Source organism: Pleurodeles waltl, chromosome 6, assembly GCF_031143425.1.
Source record: "Pleurodeles waltl isolate 20211129_DDA chromosome 6, aPleWal1.hap1.20221129, whole genome shotgun sequence".
NCBI lineage: Eukaryota > Metazoa > Chordata > Amphibia > Caudata > Salamandridae > Pleurodeles > Pleurodeles waltl.
The window spans coordinates 1,610,853,939-1,610,871,957 of NC_090445.1; the positions used below are offsets into that span (position 1 = coordinate 1,610,853,939).

The following is an 18,019-nucleotide window of genomic DNA, read 5'->3' on the forward strand; positions in this document are numbered from 1 at the left end:
TTTGAGGCCCTTTCTGTATCTTTGCCTTCTGAACGTGATCATTCAGCAGAATAAGTTCAAGATGCTGCCCCTGAAAATGGGATTGGTTTGAGTTTCTTGACCTCAAGGTCACATATTTCCACTTCCTCACCCTACCCATGGACATTACCACAACTTAGATTTTACCATCAATGCACAGAAATCTTAACGCTCTCCAATGCAAAGACTGACCTTCAGAGGGGCAGTATTACACATAACCCATGAGAATCGTGTATCTTCTGGAGATGATTCGGAAGTTTGTGACTCATGCTTAGAGCCTAGTTCTAAAAGTCTTGTTGCATCCTATTGGTGCCACATACTAGGTGCCAGATTAGGACCCTTCAGTAGTGTCAGAGGTCTCAGTTTATCTAGTATCAGGGGAGCTAATGGCTCAGGTACAAACCTTCCTCTCTGTTGTTCCAGATCTGGACTGGTTATGGACCCCCACCCTCCAACCCTTTGGTGCATTTCTCTTTCAGTCCTCCACAGGTTATTGCTGCTGTTGTCAAAGATGCTTCCTTGCTGGACTGGGTTGCCCTTCTCTTCCCGATGAGTTAAAGCCTTTGGACTACCTCAGGGCAACACCTGTACATAAATGTGCTTAAACTGAGAGCAATCTCCCTGGGCTTGGATGCTTTTCTCCCTTTCATCTTCGGAACCAACATTCTCGAGCAGTCACCCTTAATTAGATCAATATTAGTGGCATATTTTCTGAAAACTTTGCTTTACTTATTTCCTCCCACTCTTTTTATTGTTTCTCTGTATGATTAGAACCTTGCATTAAATGTCTTGATAGCATCATCATCCAAGCCAATACATATTTACCCGATTCAAGTCGTCACTTTGAAAAGTGTTGCTGGTAGCAATTACTTTGGGTTTTAGGCCCTATGTTAGTTCACCTTTCACAGTTTTCTATCTGGATAGACTATCCCTTCATATTTGTCCATCCTTTTTTTCCACAGTGGTATCTGCATTTCATATGTCTATTATGCAACTGTTTTTCTTTCTTTTCCATCCAAAGAAAAAGAAACAGTTGCTTCCTGTGTGCTCCCCAAACGTGCAGTGTCATTTGACATCAACCGCACGTGATAGGACAGAGTGGATTATCAGCTCTTTGGCGGTGTTCACCAGAGACGAGAAAGGTAAGGAGAAAGGCAGTGACCAAATGCACCATTTTATATTGGGTCATCCTCTATATCAAGGTCTGCTATTTCTTAGCCAGGAAAGATCCTCAAGAGGCCATCTGTGTTCACTCCACTAAGGCTACAGCACTCACCAGAGGTGTCTGGGTTGCTCATATCTGCCAGGCAGCCACTTGGTCATCCTTGCATACTTTTGCCAAGCACTACTGCCTCAAAACACATGCATGCAATGATGAATACTATGCCAGAGTTGTACTGCATTATTTTCTTGGTTTAATCTGTGCTACTCAATACCACCTCCCAGGGAGGTACAGCTTTGTGACTCATTCTTGAGGCGACGTATTATCAGAATTAAAACACCACCCTCCCTCCTCACATGTGAGTGCAGTTATTAATAAGATCCCAAGGTATGCAACAAATGTTGTGCACTGTCTTTTTCCACTGTGGTGGCACTTGCAGTACACCTCCGCACATCTTGAACAGGTGCAGAAAGCATTCAGGAACTCAGGAAAGTCATCATGCCAGTTGGTGTCTCATATTCTCCAATGCCATGTTCAGAGACAGTGAAGTGATGTAATCTGCATCCTGCCATTTACTATTGCTGAACTATTGCTGGGTAAAAGCTTTCCTGGTCTAGTTTGAAGGGTGGAAAAATACTTCTTGAGGCGAGGAATCTACAGGAAGATTATGTATCCACCAGAAACATTGTTACCAAAGGTAAGTAACTTTTTCAGTTGCTCACCTACAGTTTGTAATAAATCAACAGCACTCACCAAATAATTATTATGTTTAGATAGGCAGTCAGCCTCTGTGATAGATTCCTTGTATGCCTATACCTTCCCAGAAAACTATTGCCTAGGTATGTTAGGCAAGTGATTAAAACAGAAAAATCTGTTTCAGGAGTCAGGCTGCAGCCCAGCTGCCCCTTCTGATATGTCCTGAAGAACTCAGTTCAAGTACTCTGCCCTCGTGGGAATTTGTTCACTCAGTAATACCCCACCTTTTCATTCCTTTCAGGGTGATTATGGAGTAATAGGACCTCCTGGAGCAGTCGGCCCACAGGGAGAAAAGGTACAATATTTGTTCCCTTCTAGAATGTTGGTTTCAGAATGACATGCTGATTTTTTTGGGAATAAAATATTAACAGGAGGCTTACATTTGAAATCACAGAAACTATATCTAATTTTTGCAGGGTGATCCTGGAATTCCAGGAGTACCAGGGACAAATGGAGCTCCTGGACTAGAAGTAGGTCCCATTATTTACCCTTGTTGTAGGCCAGCGTCTTCAAATGCATGCTACCTCACTGTTTCATTATTTATTAACATGCACGTTACAGTCAGATTCACATTGTACACAGCTGGTCATTACTGCACTTTTGCCCTAGAATACCCATGGTTGATCAGTGGTCAGAAATCAAAAATCATAGCCCATACATGCAAAATGACTCACCAGGTTGAAACATGGAGTCTCAGACTTGCTCACATACTAGATGAATGTGAAGGCCTTGGCTTCTGCCTTCACGTGTTGGATCAGAATCAAAAAGGAAACAAAAGAAAGTCAAGCAGGACTTGTCCCCATACCACCACTATCAACTACAACAGAAGTTGTGAGGTTGTCAGCATGACACTTGGTTTCTGTCCCATTTTACTCAAGGAGCTGATTCCACTATTACCCCTTGTAGGAAAGTACCATCTTGCCTGGCATGTTACCCCCATTTTTCACTGTATATATGTTGTTTTAGTTGTATGTGTCACTGGGACCCTGGTAACCCAGGGCCCCAGTGCTCATAAGTGTGCCTGAATGTGTTACCTGTGTAGTGACTAACTGTCTCACTGAGGCTCTGCTAATCAGAACCTCAGTGGTTATGCTCTCTCATTTCTTTCCAAATTGTCACTAACAGGCTAGTGACCATTTTTACCAATTTACATTGGCTTACTGGAACACCCTTATAATTCCCTAGTATATGGTACTGAGGTACCCAGGGTATTGGGGATCCAGGAGATCCCTATGGGCTGCAGCATTTCTTTTGCCACCCATAGGGAGCTCTGACAATTCTTACACAGGCCTGCCACTGCAGCCTGAGTGAAATAACGTCCACGTTATTTCACAGCCATTTTACACTGCACTTAAGTAACTTATAAGTCACCTATATGTCTAACCTTTACCTGGTAAAGGTTAGGTGCAAAGTTACTTAGTGTGAGGGCACCCTGGCACTAGCCAAGGTGCCCCCACATTGTTCAGGGCCAATTCCCCTGACTTTGTGAGTGCGGGGACACCATTACACGTGTGCACTACATATAGGTCACTACCTATATGTAGCTTCACAATGGTAACTCCGAATATGGCCATGTAACATGTCTATGATCATGGAATTGCCCCCTCTATACCATCCTGGCATAGTTGGCACAATCCCATGATCCCAGTGGTCTGTAGCACAGACCCTGGTACTGCCAAACTGCCCTTTCTGGGGTTTCACTGCAGCTGCTGCTGCTGCTGCCAACCCCTCAGACAGGCAGCTGCCCTCCTGGGGTCCAGCCAGGCCTGGCCCAGGATGGCAGAACAAAGGACTTCCTCTGAGAGAGGGTGTTACACCCTCTCCCTTTGGAAAATGGTGTGAAGGCAGGGGAGGAGTAGCCTCCCCCAGCCTCTGGAAATGCTTTCTTGGGCACAGATGTGCCCAATTCTGCATAAGCCAGTCTACACCGGTTCAGGGGACCCCTTAGCCCTGCTCTGGCGCGAAACTGGACAAAGGAAAGGGGAGTGACCACTCCCCTGACCTGCACCTCCCCTGGGAGGTGTCCAGAGCTCCTCCAGTGTGCTCCAGACCTCTGCCATCTTGGAAACAGAGGTGCTTCTGGCACACTGGACTGCTCTGAGTGGCCAGTGCCACCAGGTGACGTCAGAGACTCCTTGTGATAGGCTCCTTCAGGTGTTGCTAGCCTATCCTCTCTCCTAGGTAGCCAAACCCTCTTTTCTGGCTATTTAGAGTCTCTGTCTCTGGGGAAACTTTAGATAACGAGTGCAAGAGCTCATCCGAGTTCCTCTGCATCTCTCTCTTCACCTTCTGCCAAGGAATCGACTGCTGACCGCGCTGGAAGCCTGCAAAACTGCAACATAGTAGCAAAGACGACTACTGCAACTCTGTAACGCTGATCCTGCCGCCTTCTCGACTGTTTTCCTGGTGGTGCATGCTGTGGGGGTAGTCTGCCTCCTCTCTGCACTAGAAGCTCCGAAGAAATCTCCCGTGGGTCGACGGAATCTTCCCCCTGCAACCGCAGGCACCAAAAAGCTGCATTACCGGTCCCTTGGGTCTCCTCTCAGCACGACGAGCGAGGTCCCTCGAATCCAGCAACTCTGTCCAAGTGACTCCCACAGTCCAGTGACTCTTCAGTCCAAGTTTGGTGGAGGTAAGTCCTTGCCTCACCTCGCTAGACTGCATTGCTGGGAACCACGACTTTTGCAGCTACTCCGGCCCCTGTGCACTTCCGGCGGAAATCCTTTGTGCACAGCCAAGCCTGGGTCCACGGCACTCTAACCTGCATTGCACGACTTTCTAAGTTGGTCTCCGGCGACGTGGGACTCCTTTGTGTAACTGGCACTGTTTCTGGCACTTCTCCGGGTGCTACCTGCTGCTAAGAGTGCTCCTTGTCTTGCTCGACGTCCCCTCTACCTCCTGGTCCAATTTGCGACCTCCTGGTCCCTCCTGGGCCACAGCAGCATACAAAAACGCTAACCGCACGATTTGCAGCTAGCAAGGCTTGTTGGCGTTCTTTCGGCGGGAAAACACTTCTGCACGACTCTACAAGGCGAGAGGGATCCGCCCTCCAAAGAGGACGTCTCTAGCCCTTTGCGTTCCTGCAGAAATCGCAGCTTCTTCTGTCCAGTAGAAGCTTCTTTGCACCCGCAGCTGGCATTTCCTGGGCATCTGCCCATCTCCGACTTGCTTGTGACTTTTGGACTTGGTCCTCTTGTTCCACAGGTACCCCAGATTGGAAATCCAGCGTTGTTGCATTGTTGGTTTGTGTCTTTCCTGCATTATTCCTCTAACACAACTTCTTTGTCCTTAGGGGAACTTTAGTGCACTTTGCACTCACTTTTCAGGGTCTTGGGGTGGGCTAATTTTCTAACTCACTATTTTCTAATAGTCCCAGCGACCCTCTACAAGGTCACATAGGTTTGGGGTCCATTCGTGGTTCGCATTCCACTTTTGGAGTATATGGTTTGTGTTGCCCCTATCCCTATGTGTCCCCATTGCATCCTATTGTAACTATACATTGTTTGCACTGTTTTCTAAGACTATACTGCATATTTTTGCTATTGTGTATATATATCTTGTGTATATTTCCTATCCTCTCACTGAGGGTACACTCTAAGATACTTTGGCATATTGTCATAAAAATAAAGTACCTTTATTTTTAGTATAACTGTGTATTGTGTTTTCTTATGATATTGTGCATATGACACTAAGTGGTACTGTAGTAGCTTCACACGTCTCCTAGTTCAGCCTAAGCTGCTCTGCTAAGCTACCATTATCTAACAGCCTAAGCTGCTAGACACCCTATACACTAATAAGGGATAACTGGGCCTGGTGCAAGGTGCAAGTACCCCTTGGTACTCACTACAAGCCAGTCCAGCCTCCTACACCCCTATACAGCATGAATTTCCAAGATTATCAGCGGCATCACAACAGATCAAGATCAACAGGGAAGCCATGTTTTGCATTGGCATTTTTGACAATCTTCCAGTTCCTTCTGGCATGGCTTCGGGCCCCACAGATCTGCATGGACCTCCTATAAGGTACTGCTGGTGGATCTGTCCTATGCACCTTCTGTGACTCTCAAACCTAGTTCTGTTTCTCTGACGAAACCTGCGCCAGACCCTATATCATCAACGCTGATACAGTTGCTGCTGGAGAAAGGCCATCACGGATTTCGACGTATGAAGCCAAGCTTAATTCATCTCTACATCAACGAGACTGTGTCTAGAATCCACGTTGCTGTGCTCGTCCCCATTCAATCTGATTCAGACAGAACACTACCCCTGCCATGACGCTGATATCAGGTGATTCACCAGTTGTTCAGTTCAGACTGATCAGGTTCTGCCAACATTTGGATACAAAAGTGCTGTTAATAATCATGTGTTACATTAGGAATGCACTCTTTTTCGGCATGGTTAGCCTCTCCCCTCCCTTTTTACCTGGTTTCTGATTTGGCTTCAGGCATGTGGTACTAAGGAAGGCCCATGGGGGCTGCAGCACCAGTTGTGCCACCCAAAAGGGCCCCTCACCAGACCCACACAGTGCTGCCATTGCATGCTGCCATTGCACACTGTGTGCGTTGGTGCAGTCTGAATTGAAAACACAACCTGTCACACACCCCTGTGGGCCAGGTCCCCTGAGAAACCTGACACCTATTGCAACCGCTTCACCCCTCGCTGCTGGTCCGAGTTGAAGTGGACCCCTGGTGTCAACAACATCCCCCAGCTCTCCTGAGCTCACGTCCACTGTGGTTTCACCCATCCTGGACTCCACAGCGACACCTGCAGCCTCAGACCACAGGACCCCCCAACCGCTAGTACTCCTAGACATGGAAACCCAACAACGAAGGACATCCCTGCATCTGTCGCCCCTGGGCCTTGGAGAAAAGGACCAAAGGTGCACATACGTCCCCGACCACCCCACGTTTGCAACTTACCTGTTGGTTGTCCCCAGCTGGCCCACCCCCAGCCAGAGCCTGCAGCCTAAATCCACAGAGATCAATCCCCATTGAAGTACATTGGCCACCCGAGGCCGTACTGCACCTCTGCACTTGGCCACCCCATTGTTGTCCAGAGTGATCTTTTGGTGTGGTCCTTACTTTAGCCCAGTCCTCACCTTAAGTCTACAAGATTGGTCCCATGAGTCATCATAAAGTGCTTGCTTGCTGAATATGTTTTCTTTCCATATGTTAAAATTGGAGAAATTGTACTGTGTCGATTCTTGCAAATGAAAAGTATTTATGCTTAAAAACGTACTTAACTTATAACGAAGTTCTTTGGTTTAAAATATATGTAAAAAGAAGTGTTATTTTTCTAAATTGGTCTTGGATTTATTCTTTAAGTGTGTGTCTCATTTATTGCGTTTTTGAGTACAACAAATGTGCAGCACTACCCTCAGATAAGCCTAACTGCTCACCCACAATACCACAAAATAGAGCATTAGTCCTACTTTTGCGTCGGCAAACCAGTTGGGGATCTGCTCGACTCTCTGCACTGTGTACCTTTTAGTGCACTATATAGAGAGACAGCTTCCAGTTTGGCATCTGTGGATATTTTTAAAGGTGAGAAATCTGTGGTTAGATAGCTAATCCACCAAAAAGTCTTTCACACAGAGAGTGTTCTTTTGCTGAGACACAAAGAACATCATAGCTCAAGTGTACCCAGGATCGCCTAAAAAAGAAGGCCACAGGAGTTCCTATTCACCATGCAAAAATGAACTTCTAGAATAGATGTACATAATAATTCTCTGTTAAGTTGCACAAAAGAACACCATAGATGAACATAGAAGCTCCTATTGCACATATACACAGGAGCTCCTAATGGAAAAATACAAAGGAACCCTAAGTACAGATGAATACAGGAACTCTTGACACATGCGAACACAAGAACGTCTAAGTCAGATTAGGGTGTTCATTTCACTGACCCTCACAATCATTTTTAACAAATACATACGAATGCTCCTCACATCATATTGATGCACACAGAACTGCAAGGACAGACACCATCTCTCCTAAAGACTATGGGGGTCATTCCGCCGCCCGCCTGGCGGGAACCGCCAAATGGCCGCTCCGCGGTCAGAAGACCGCGGAGGCCATTCTGACTTTCCCGCTGGGCCGGCGGGCGCCTGCCAAGGGAGCACCCGCCGGCCCAGTGGGAAAGGCCCTGCAACACAGAGGCCTGCTCCGAATGGAGCCGGCGGTGTTGCAGGGGTGCGACGGGTGCAGTTGCACCCGTTGCGATTTTCACTGTCTGCTATGCAGACAGTGAAAATCATGCTGGGGCCCTGTTAGGGGGCCCCTGCACTGCCCATGCCAGTGGCATGGGCAGTGCAGGGGCCTCCAGGGGCCCCACAACACCCGTTCCCGCCATCCTGTTCCTGGCGGTCAAAACCGCCAGAAACAGGGTGGCAGGAAGGGGGTCAGAATCTCCATGGCGGTTCAGCCCAGCCAGGGGAAATCCGGCGGGAAACTGCCGGATCCCCTTTTCTGACCGCGGCTTTACCGCCGCGGTCAGAATGGGCACTGAAGCACCGCCAGCCTGTTGGCGGTGCTTCCGTTGCCTGTGGCCCTGGCGGTTTAGGACCGCCAGGGTCAGAATGAGGGCCTAGGTACCTAAGCAGTCCTGTTGCAGATTCAAACCTAGACTACTGGTACAGATGCACACAGGGAACTCACGGTAGTGAGAATCCAGATGTTTTAGCGCAGAAGCACACATGAAATCCAAGCTCAGATGTTTACAAGGATGAATACAAGAGCCCCCAATCTGATAGAGATTTCTAGTCACAGATTCCTTATCTTAGAATTTCCCCAGAAGTCAGACTGGATCCAGGAGATTCTTTGTGAGCACTACCTTTGTGCACCAGTAGGTGGCGTTGTTCAGCTCTGTGTGTGTTGTCGATGGCTTCTGCTCCAGAAGTGACATCTGTGGCACCTATATAGGTGTCACCCAGGCAAGCAGACAACACTTCTTTTCTTTCCATGCAAATAGACCTACCCATCAGTCACTTTTTGACTGAACTTTTTTCAACATTTTGGTTTTTGAGGTGTTTCTCCTGGTGTGACAGGGATGTCATCAAAGAAGGCCGGCTTCAATCCCTGTGGCAACTATCATCGACCGATGTTGGTGGCAGACCTGCACCTTTTATGCCTTTGGTGCCTTGAGCGCTACCCCAAGTCATGCTCCGACTGAAATGCCATGATCCTCACGGTTTTGAGGTAGTGATCCCTCAAGCTCCTGCCAGCTTAGCGTGCAACACTGTGACGTTTGAGGTCCCAGTTGAGAGGAAGGTCCCAAGAGTGGTTGCGGAGGATGAGATCCTTGTCGCAATCCAAGTCATCCGACCACTCAGTGAAGTCCCATCACAAGAAGATGAAGTCAAAGAGATTTTAAACTTCATCTAGTCCCTCAGCCAAGGAGACAAGGAAGCATTGTGCATCAAGGCCTGGTTCCAGGGTTTAACCTGTGCCTGGGCCAGCTCCAGTCCTCCTGACTTTCTGGAGCCGGATAGACCCCCCACCCAACGGAACGAGTTCTGAGGCCATTTGCCTAATTTTTCGGCAAGCCAACCCTTCCGTGCACTTTTGGGCATTGAGGGGCCAGCAGGGGCCCCTTCTAGTTCTATTCGACAGCTTTGACCTCTGCTACAGTCAGGCCCTAAAGATCCTTTTCTGGATCCGGATCAATGCCAGTCATACGACTGCGATCTTCCCCAACACCGGTCCCAATGCCAATGCTCCCAGCACCGCTGGTGCCCACTGGCGGCACCGCCCCCATTCTGATCCCCGACTCAGATACAGAGCTGCAGGGGCGTTGATCTGGAGCCATACCTTCCAGGGCAGAGCCTGAGCTCTGTTCAAATGGGCTAGGACTGGGGAAGGGATGGGAGGGCTCTCTGGACCCTGAAGAGTACTAGCCCTATAAAGGCTCTAATATGAACTGGTGTGAGGAAATGGTAGAAGCCAGTGGACCTTATACCTCTCCAGATACTGGTATGTTTTCTTTCCATACCGTGGTTACAGAGGAGGGAGCGTCATTTGTTATGGTAGTGCAGACAAGGTCCTTGACCTTCGGTTGCCCTTTGTGACTGTCAAGACTGTTTTGTCTGAGCTGTTGCAACCTGGAGTCTTCTCCTCAGAACCGCTACTCCCATTCAATGGAGCCCTCACTGATGCCCTTATGGGTGCATTCTCCAAACCAGCATGGGCTCCTGTGAATAGGAGAATTGCCTGTTGCCATCCACCCGCTCTAGGGGACACAAACTTCCTCTCCCAACACCCTAACCAAGAGAGCTTAGCAGTCCAAGCCTCTACATGCCATGCAACTCCTGGCGCATTCCCTACTGCACCCCCGGACAGGAAACCTAAGGGACTGGACACTTTGGGGAAGATTATGTTTTTTCCCCCCTCTGGGAACACCGTGTGCGTTCTAATAGATACATATACCTGTGGATTCCTCATTTTTTAATATCAATTCACCAGCATTCCACAGAAACATTTCATTACAGCTCTCCCAGGGCGCTGAGTAGGTCATAATGTCCATGGCTCAGCATCTGGTTCAGTGTAATGTCATCCAAGCCATAAGAAGCCCTTGTTGGTGTACTGACATCAGTTCCCTTTTTTCTGCGTCTTCTACGTGTAACATTTGTTTCCTAGGCTCTCCACAGTGTAGGACTTTTGTGTCATATTTTCAAGAATTTGCAACGTTATTGCAGAAAAAATGTCTCCTCCAAGAAAGTCTGGCTTGAAGCCCTGAAGGAAATGTGAGGGTCAGATGTCCATCACTGATCCTCGTGAAGAATGTCTTTGGTGTCTGAGCTCTGACCACAATGTCAATGCCTGTTCATCATGCCAACGGATGAACCCCAAGACCTTGAAGGAGAGAGAAATGAAGCTCTTCATGGCCAAGGTGAAAATGAGAAAAGAGGACATTAAAAATCTTATCCTCGTTCAGAGTAACAGTCTCTCCATTCCTCAAAGTCATCAAAGAGGAAACTCAAGAAGAAGCGGCGTCATGGTTCTCAGCATCAGTCTTCGAAGGAGGATTCTCCAAAGTCTGTGTCTCCATGTTTGAAGTTGCCGGAAAATAGAGGTGAGGAGTCTTCGGCCCGGTCTCCTGTAGTCCTTCCAACATCGTTGGCGAGTCCAAGGCAGCTTCCGACTTCACCTGGGCATCCTGATCCGGGGCCAGAGGAGGCTCTAGTTCCAACACCTATTCCATCTCCACCTCCTCAACAGAAGTAGGAGTATCCATATTTCAAAAATCCAGGGTCTCCCCTTTGAATTTCTTAAATGCTATGTACAGTATTTTCACCAGGGCGATGACTCCATCTGGTCCTCATGGGTCCACTTTCCTATTCTTTGGGTGGATTTCTGGCGCAATACTGGCAGGTGCCTTTTCTGCCATTTCTGCCTGTTCCCCAGGCATCCTTTGGCGCTGAGAAAGGTGACTCTGTTGCCGCTCAAAGTTCAGCAGGAGTCAGCATTGCCGGTTGCACCCTTTCCAGCCTTGGCGGGATCTGCATCGCCTTCACATGATACGACCCCAGTGCTGTTAGCCACTTCCTCAAAGGTGCCGAAGTCTCCGGTGCAGTCACTGATGCCTGTACTGGCTTCTCTGATGCCATTGTTAAGTCAAACATTGGTCTTGCAGGGGGCGTAGACAGAAACTTCTGGGAGGGGAGCAGTATTTGTTAGGAGACCCTCATGTGGAGGAGGTGGAAATTGGTTCATAGGATATAGAATTTGAAGGTCTGTAGGTAGCTAGTTGTTTAGACACCTCCTCAGAGGGAAAACTGTTGTTGCCAAAAGGCATTCCTCCTCCTGAAGTGACTTCGAGCCATTCAGTGATTAGGAAGGTGGCTGATATTTTAGAATTGCCGCTTCCATCAAGTCTAGTTTTTTCAAGTACTGCATTCTTCTGCCTCTTCATGAGAGCCTTTATTACCCTTTAATGAGGCGTTGACTGTGTCCATTCTGGACATATGGAAGAAATCTCTGTCTTCCTCTGCACTATCTGGGTTGACTGCAAGGAGATGTAAGCCTAATCCCGGGGTTCCTTTATTCTTATCCACTCATTCTTTACATGAGAGTTTGGTGGTGCAGGCTTCCTATTCTTCAAAGTTAACTCTTGGGTCTTTTCTGTCAATTCCTGCTGACAGAGAATCAAAGGCTATGGGACAGTCTTCAAAGAAAGTGTTTTCCTCTGGTAGTATGGCTTTAAAGTCAACAAACGCAACCTGTTTATTGGGATGATACATTCATGCTCTGATGGAGTCAACCAAAACAGTTATCCCAAAGTTGACTGAGAATGTTCAGGGGCACTTTGCTTATCTGCTGAGTGACAGTCAAGCCGCTGCTCGACAGGTTATTCAGTCAGGCCTAGATACTGTGGATTCAGTGGCAAGAGCAAAGGGGACCTCTGTTGCTACAAAGACTCATGCATGACTAAGGGGTTCTGGGTTCTCGCCGGAAATGCAAACTACCTTGATGAATTTGCCATTTGATGGTTCAAGATTATTTGGGACCAAGGCGGATTCTGCCTTGAAGAGATTCCAGGACAGTAAGGTGATGGCAAGATCTTTACTTCAAACGCCGCCTAGAGATTACGGGCAGTTTCAAACTTTCCAGGGATTTGGCTGGAATTTCCCGCTTTGTGGAACAAAACAATACCAGCAACAGCACCTACCCAATCCCCTCTACAGGGGTTATAGAGGGCATGGCAAAGTTAGACAATGAGAAGCTGCCATCAGACATCCTTCTCCTGCTCTTCCTCGCAGGGCAATGTGACAGAAAAGAAAGCAGCCCTTCTGCCATCTTGAACCATGCTTTGCCGGTGGGAGGACTGGTGTCCCATTTTCTACCACAGTGAAGATCCATAACATTGAATCAGTGGGTTTTGCATATAGTAGAAAATGGGTACACCCTAACCTTACAGGAATTTCCTCCATAATCTTCTCTCCACCAAGGATTTTGTTCAGAACATCTTTCATTCCTTCAACAGGAGGTCCAATTCCTACTTCGAAAGGGTGCAGTAGAATTCGTTCCAGAGCAGGAACGGTCGTAAGGGATACTATTCCCTGTACTTCCTGATTCCCAAAAAGGACGTTTGTTTATGTCCGGTCCTAGACCTCAGGGTTTTGAACTGGTTCCTCAGGCAGGAAAAGTTCAAAATGCTGACCCTAACACAGGTATTTCTTGCACTGGAAAAGGAAGACTGAATGGTCTAGATCAGTTTGCAGGATGCGTACCTTGACATTCTCATCTTGCAATTGCACAGGAAGTATCTCCGCTTTATGGTCGGGTCTCAGCATTACCAGTTTGCGGTTCTTCCATTTGGTCTTACTTCCACACCTCAAGTCTTAACAAAGGTGATAGCGGTGGTCACAGCTCATCTCAGAAGGTGGGAGGGAGTACCGGTTTTTCCTTACCTGGAAGATTGGCTGATCAAAGCCATGTCTACAAAGTTGATCTTTCATCTCTTGCAGTGGACAACTCAGTTGTCCAACCTGGGCTTTTCCACCAATGAGTCCAAGTCCCACTTAGAGCCCTCTCAGCGCACTCTGTTCATAGGGACAGTACCAGACACTATGGTGAATCGAGCCGACCCTCCTCCTCAGAGGATTCCAGACATTCAGGCTATGATTCTGATGTTTCAGAATGGAGCTATGGCTCCAGTCCTGAAGGTCTTGCATCTGCTGGGTCTGATAGCCTCCTGCATTCTGTATTCTGTTGGTCACCTATGCACGCTGGCACAATGGAGCCCTCAAGAAGTCGGTCAGGATCTCCAGAGTCACTGCAGTGGATCTTTGATGGCGTGGTGTGTCCAGCAATCTGTCTCAAGGGAAGACTTTTGCCCTCTGCCTCCGGTGGCCACGTTGATAAAAGATGCCTCCTGTAGGAAGCTGGCCTGATGTGTGGTGAGCACCTATAGTGTAATCACCTTATACTAGGTCCATGTATCCCCTGTTAGTGAGGTGTAGTCATGTTCTAGGAAGTCAGGGTTCTCTAGAGGTAGCTGTGGATGAGCAGCCAAGACTCATCTAGGCGACATGCAAAGAGTATGCAATGTCACTACAGTCACACAGCACTTAAACACATGAAAGACTTTATTATAGTAGCACAAATACTGAAATACTGTATAGGCAATACTCCACTAGGAGGTGAGTAAACACACTATTAGAAGTCAGTGATTAGCATAGAAAACGATATAAAATTGTAAAAGCAATAGTAAATAATGAAGGCCCTAGGGGGAGACCAATCCATATACTAAGTAAGTGGAATGTGAAAGGCAGTCCCCAACTCAATGAACTGGAATCAGTAGAGGGGAGTTGGAGGAACTAGGAGCCTCACAAGGTAAGTACCAGGGTGCCCCCCAGCGAACAGGAGAGAAGAGGTAAGTATCTGATTTATAAACCCACAGGAGAACTTTGGAAAAGGACTGTGCAAGACCCAGACAAGACTGGAAGAAAGCAAAGGTGGAGCCTGTCCAGTTCGAGTTGGAGTGTCCGGATGTGGCAGGAGCCACTACCCACCCTTCTGTGGATGCAGGACCAGGTCGACGGTGCATGAAGAAAGTCAGCAGCACAGGAGTAGAAGAGGAGTTCCAGAAGTGATGCAAGTAGTGTCCCACGTCGGTGGTCGTGATGCAGTTGGTCAGTGGTGCTGGAAAACCACCAACAAGCCTTGGCAAGTGTAAGTCAGAGAAGAAGGCTTTGCAAGGCTGAAGAGGACCAACAAGCTCCAGGGGACTGGACCCAAGGAGGGGAGTATGAGGTGACCCTCAGCAGCTGGGAGAGTCACAAGAAGAGGAGGCAAACCTCTAAGGAGACCCACAGGCAGCAGGCACAGGAGTCGCAGTGCGGTCCACTCAGCATACCTGAAGAGGAGCCCCACGTCGCTGAAGCAGCAGGCAGGAGACTGTGCTTGCAGGGAAGAGTGCTGGGGGCCGTGGCTACAAGGAGCCTGAAGATCCTTCAGAGGAGGAACAAAAAAGCCTTGGTAGCTGCAAGAGTTGCAGTGCACAGGGGTACTCTCCTGCAAGGAAAGGCAAGGGCTTACCGTCTCCCAAGATGGACGGCTGGTAGAGGGGCCCAAGGGGAACACCTCAGACCACCACCTGTGATGCAGGTTCCATGCAGTCCCGGAGGAGAGAGGATCCACGCAGCCAGTTGTTGTTGCAGTTGGTTGCTGTGGATGCAGGGGAGTGACTCCTTCACTCTAAGGGAGATTCCTTCTTACTTCTTGTGCAGGCAGAAGACTTGTCGCCCTCAAAGGATGCACATCTAGTAAAATGTTGCAGTTGGTCAAAGGAGCCAGAGGATCAATGTTGCAAAGCGGAGTCATCGCTGGAGTTGCAGATTGTCAGTTCCTGGAGGGTCCAGTTGCAGTTCCAGTGGTCAGAAGACGAAGTAAACAATGAAGAGTAGTACCGCTGGAATCTTGCATGTCAAATCTGAGGACTCACCCAAGAGGGAGACCCTAAATCGCCCAGGAAGGGGCATTGGTCACCTAGCAGGATAACCATCTATCAGGAGGGGGCTGTGATGTCACCTACCTGACCTGGCCACTCAGGTGCACCCAAGGGCCTCTGCACATCTTGGATTCAAGATTGCAGAACCAATTGACCAGCTGGAGGACCTCTGGGCACCACCCCTGGGGTGGTGATGGACAGGGGAGTGGTCACTCCCCTTTCCTTTGTCCAGTTTCGCACCAGGACAGGAACCGGGGATCCATAAAACGGTTTATGCAGGGAGAGCACCAAATGTGCCCTTCAAGGCATACCAGTGGCTTGGGGAGGCTACCCCTCCCAAGCGATGTAACACCTATTTCCAAAGGGAGAGGGTGTTGCCTCTCTCCCAGAGGAAATCCTTTGTTCTGCCTAAGCTGGTCAAGCAGCAGAAGGGCAGAAACCTGTCTGAGGGGTGGCAGCAGCACAGGCTGCTCGGAAAACCCCAGAAGACTAGTAGGGGCAATGCTGGGGATCCTCTAAGGAGCCCTCAAGTGCATGGAATCATACAACCAATACTGGCAACAGTATTGGGGTATGATTCCAACATGTTTGATACCAAACGTGCCCAGGTTTGGAGTTACCATTATGTAGCTGGACCTGTGTGCAGTACACGGGTAATATGGCATCCCCGCACGTATGAAGACCAGTGTAATGGAGCTGGAGTTTGTCGGGGCACCTCTGCTCATGTAGAGGTGCCCTCACACCCAGGTACCTGCACCCTGCCCTCTGGGCTCGGAGGGCCTACCATAGGGGCAACTTACAATGACCTGGTGCAGTGACCTGTAGTGAAAGGGTGCATGCACCTTTTCACACAGACTGCAATGGCAGGCCTGCAGACACATTTTTCAAGGGCTCCCATGGGTTGCACAATGCACGCTGCAGCCCCTGGGGAATCCCTGGTGCCCCAATCCCCTGGGTACCTAAGTATCATATACTAGGAACTTATATGGGGGCACCATTATGCCAATTGTGGGGTGTGCTAAGTCCTAAGCAACCAAATTTAGAGGGGGGAGAGCACAGTCCCTGTGGTCCTGGTTAGCAGGATCCCAGTGAACACAGTCAAAACACACTGGCAGCAGGTGAAAAGTAGGGGTAACCATGCCAAAAAGAGGGTACTTTCCTATACCTACACCTTACGGAGTGAAGCTTATCTGGAGGTCAATGGACTTTGGTCTCCAGAAAAAAGATTGTCTGCCCTATCGGCTTTCTTTTGTTTAACCCCTTCGCTGCCAGGCCTTTTCCACCTCAGGTGCCAGGCCTTTATTTGGCTCTTTGGGGCAGTTTGCACTTAGGCCCTCATAACTTTTTTGTCCACATAAGCTAGTCACACCAAATTTGTGTCCTTTTTTTCCAACATCCTAGGGATTTTAGAGGTACCCAGAGTTTGTGGGTTCCCCTGGAGGAGATCAAGAAATTAGCAAAAATACAGCGAAAAGTTCGTTTTTTTTTTTTTTTTAAATAGGGACAAAAGGGCTGCATAAGAAAGCTTGTAGATTTTCATGGCATCAACAAAGAGTTTGTAGAAATAAAATCACCATCTTCCCAGCTTTCAGGAACAGGCAGACTTGAATCAGAAAACCCCATTTTCAACATAATTTTGGCATTTTACTGGGACATACCCCATTTTTACTATTTTTTGTGCTTTCATCTTCCTTCCAGTTAGTGACAGAAATGGGTATAAAATCAATGCTGGATCCCAGACAGCTAAACAGTTCTGAAAAGTAGACAAAAGTCTGAATTCAGCAAGGGATCATTTGTGTAGATCCTTCAAGGTTTTCCTACAGAAAATAACAAAATATAGAAATTGAGGTGAAAAAAAGAGCCCTTTCTGTCCACATTTTCTTCTAGAACTTTTTTCAAGCTATGGCAGATTTTTGAAAGCAATATAACATCTTCTGGATGTGGGGATATATAGGGCTTGTAGGTTCATCAAGGACCCTGGGTACCCAGAGCCAATAAATGAGCTGCCCCTTGCAATGGGTTTTCATTGTATACAGGGTATACAGAAAATAATTTGGTGAAATATAAAGAGTGAAACACAGGTATCAAGGCAACCTTTGTATTTAATAAATGGGCACAAGTAAGGTGTTGAGAAGCAGTGGTTATTTGCACATCTCTGAATTCCGGAGTCCCCATACTAGCATGTGAATTACTGATCATTTCTCAAATAGACGTCTTTTTTACACACTGTCTTACATTTGGAAGGAAAAAATGTTGAGAAAGGCAAGGGGCAATAACACTTCTGCTATTCTGTGTTTCCCCAAGTCTCCTCATAAAAATGATACCTCGCCTGTGTGGGTAGGCCTAGTGCCCACGACAGGAAACACCATGGACTCCATGTTGGATGCATCACATTTTTACATTAAAATCTGATGTGTTTTTTGGAAAGTGCCTAGCTGTGGATTTTGGCCTCTAGCTTAGCCGGCACCTAGGGAAACGAACCAAACCTGTGCATTTTTTTAAAGTAGACACCTAGGGGATTTCAGAATGGGTTGACTTGTGGGGCTCTCACTGGGTTCCGTTACCGAGAATCCTTTGCAAACCTCAAAATTTGGCAAAAGAAAACACTTTCCTCACATTTCGGTGATAGAAAGTT

At 47.9% G+C, this 18,019-nt stretch overlaps 1 protein-coding gene across 2 annotated transcripts in view; it reads left to right on the plus strand.

Moving 5' to 3' along the window:
- The window catches only part of LOC138301234 (collagen alpha-1(II) chain-like), a 1,268,735-nt gene that overhangs the window by 861,784 nt on the left and 388,932 nt on the right, over positions 1-18,019 (plus strand). For both annotated transcript variants that reach the window (XM_069241494.1, XM_069241495.1), the window contains exons 48-49: positions 2,178-2,231; positions 2,353-2,406. In XM_069241494.1, coding sequence (XP_069097595.1) covers positions 2,178-2,231; positions 2,353-2,406 — 108 coding nt within the window. The remainder of the gene's footprint in view (positions 1-2,177; positions 2,232-2,352; positions 2,407-18,019) is intronic.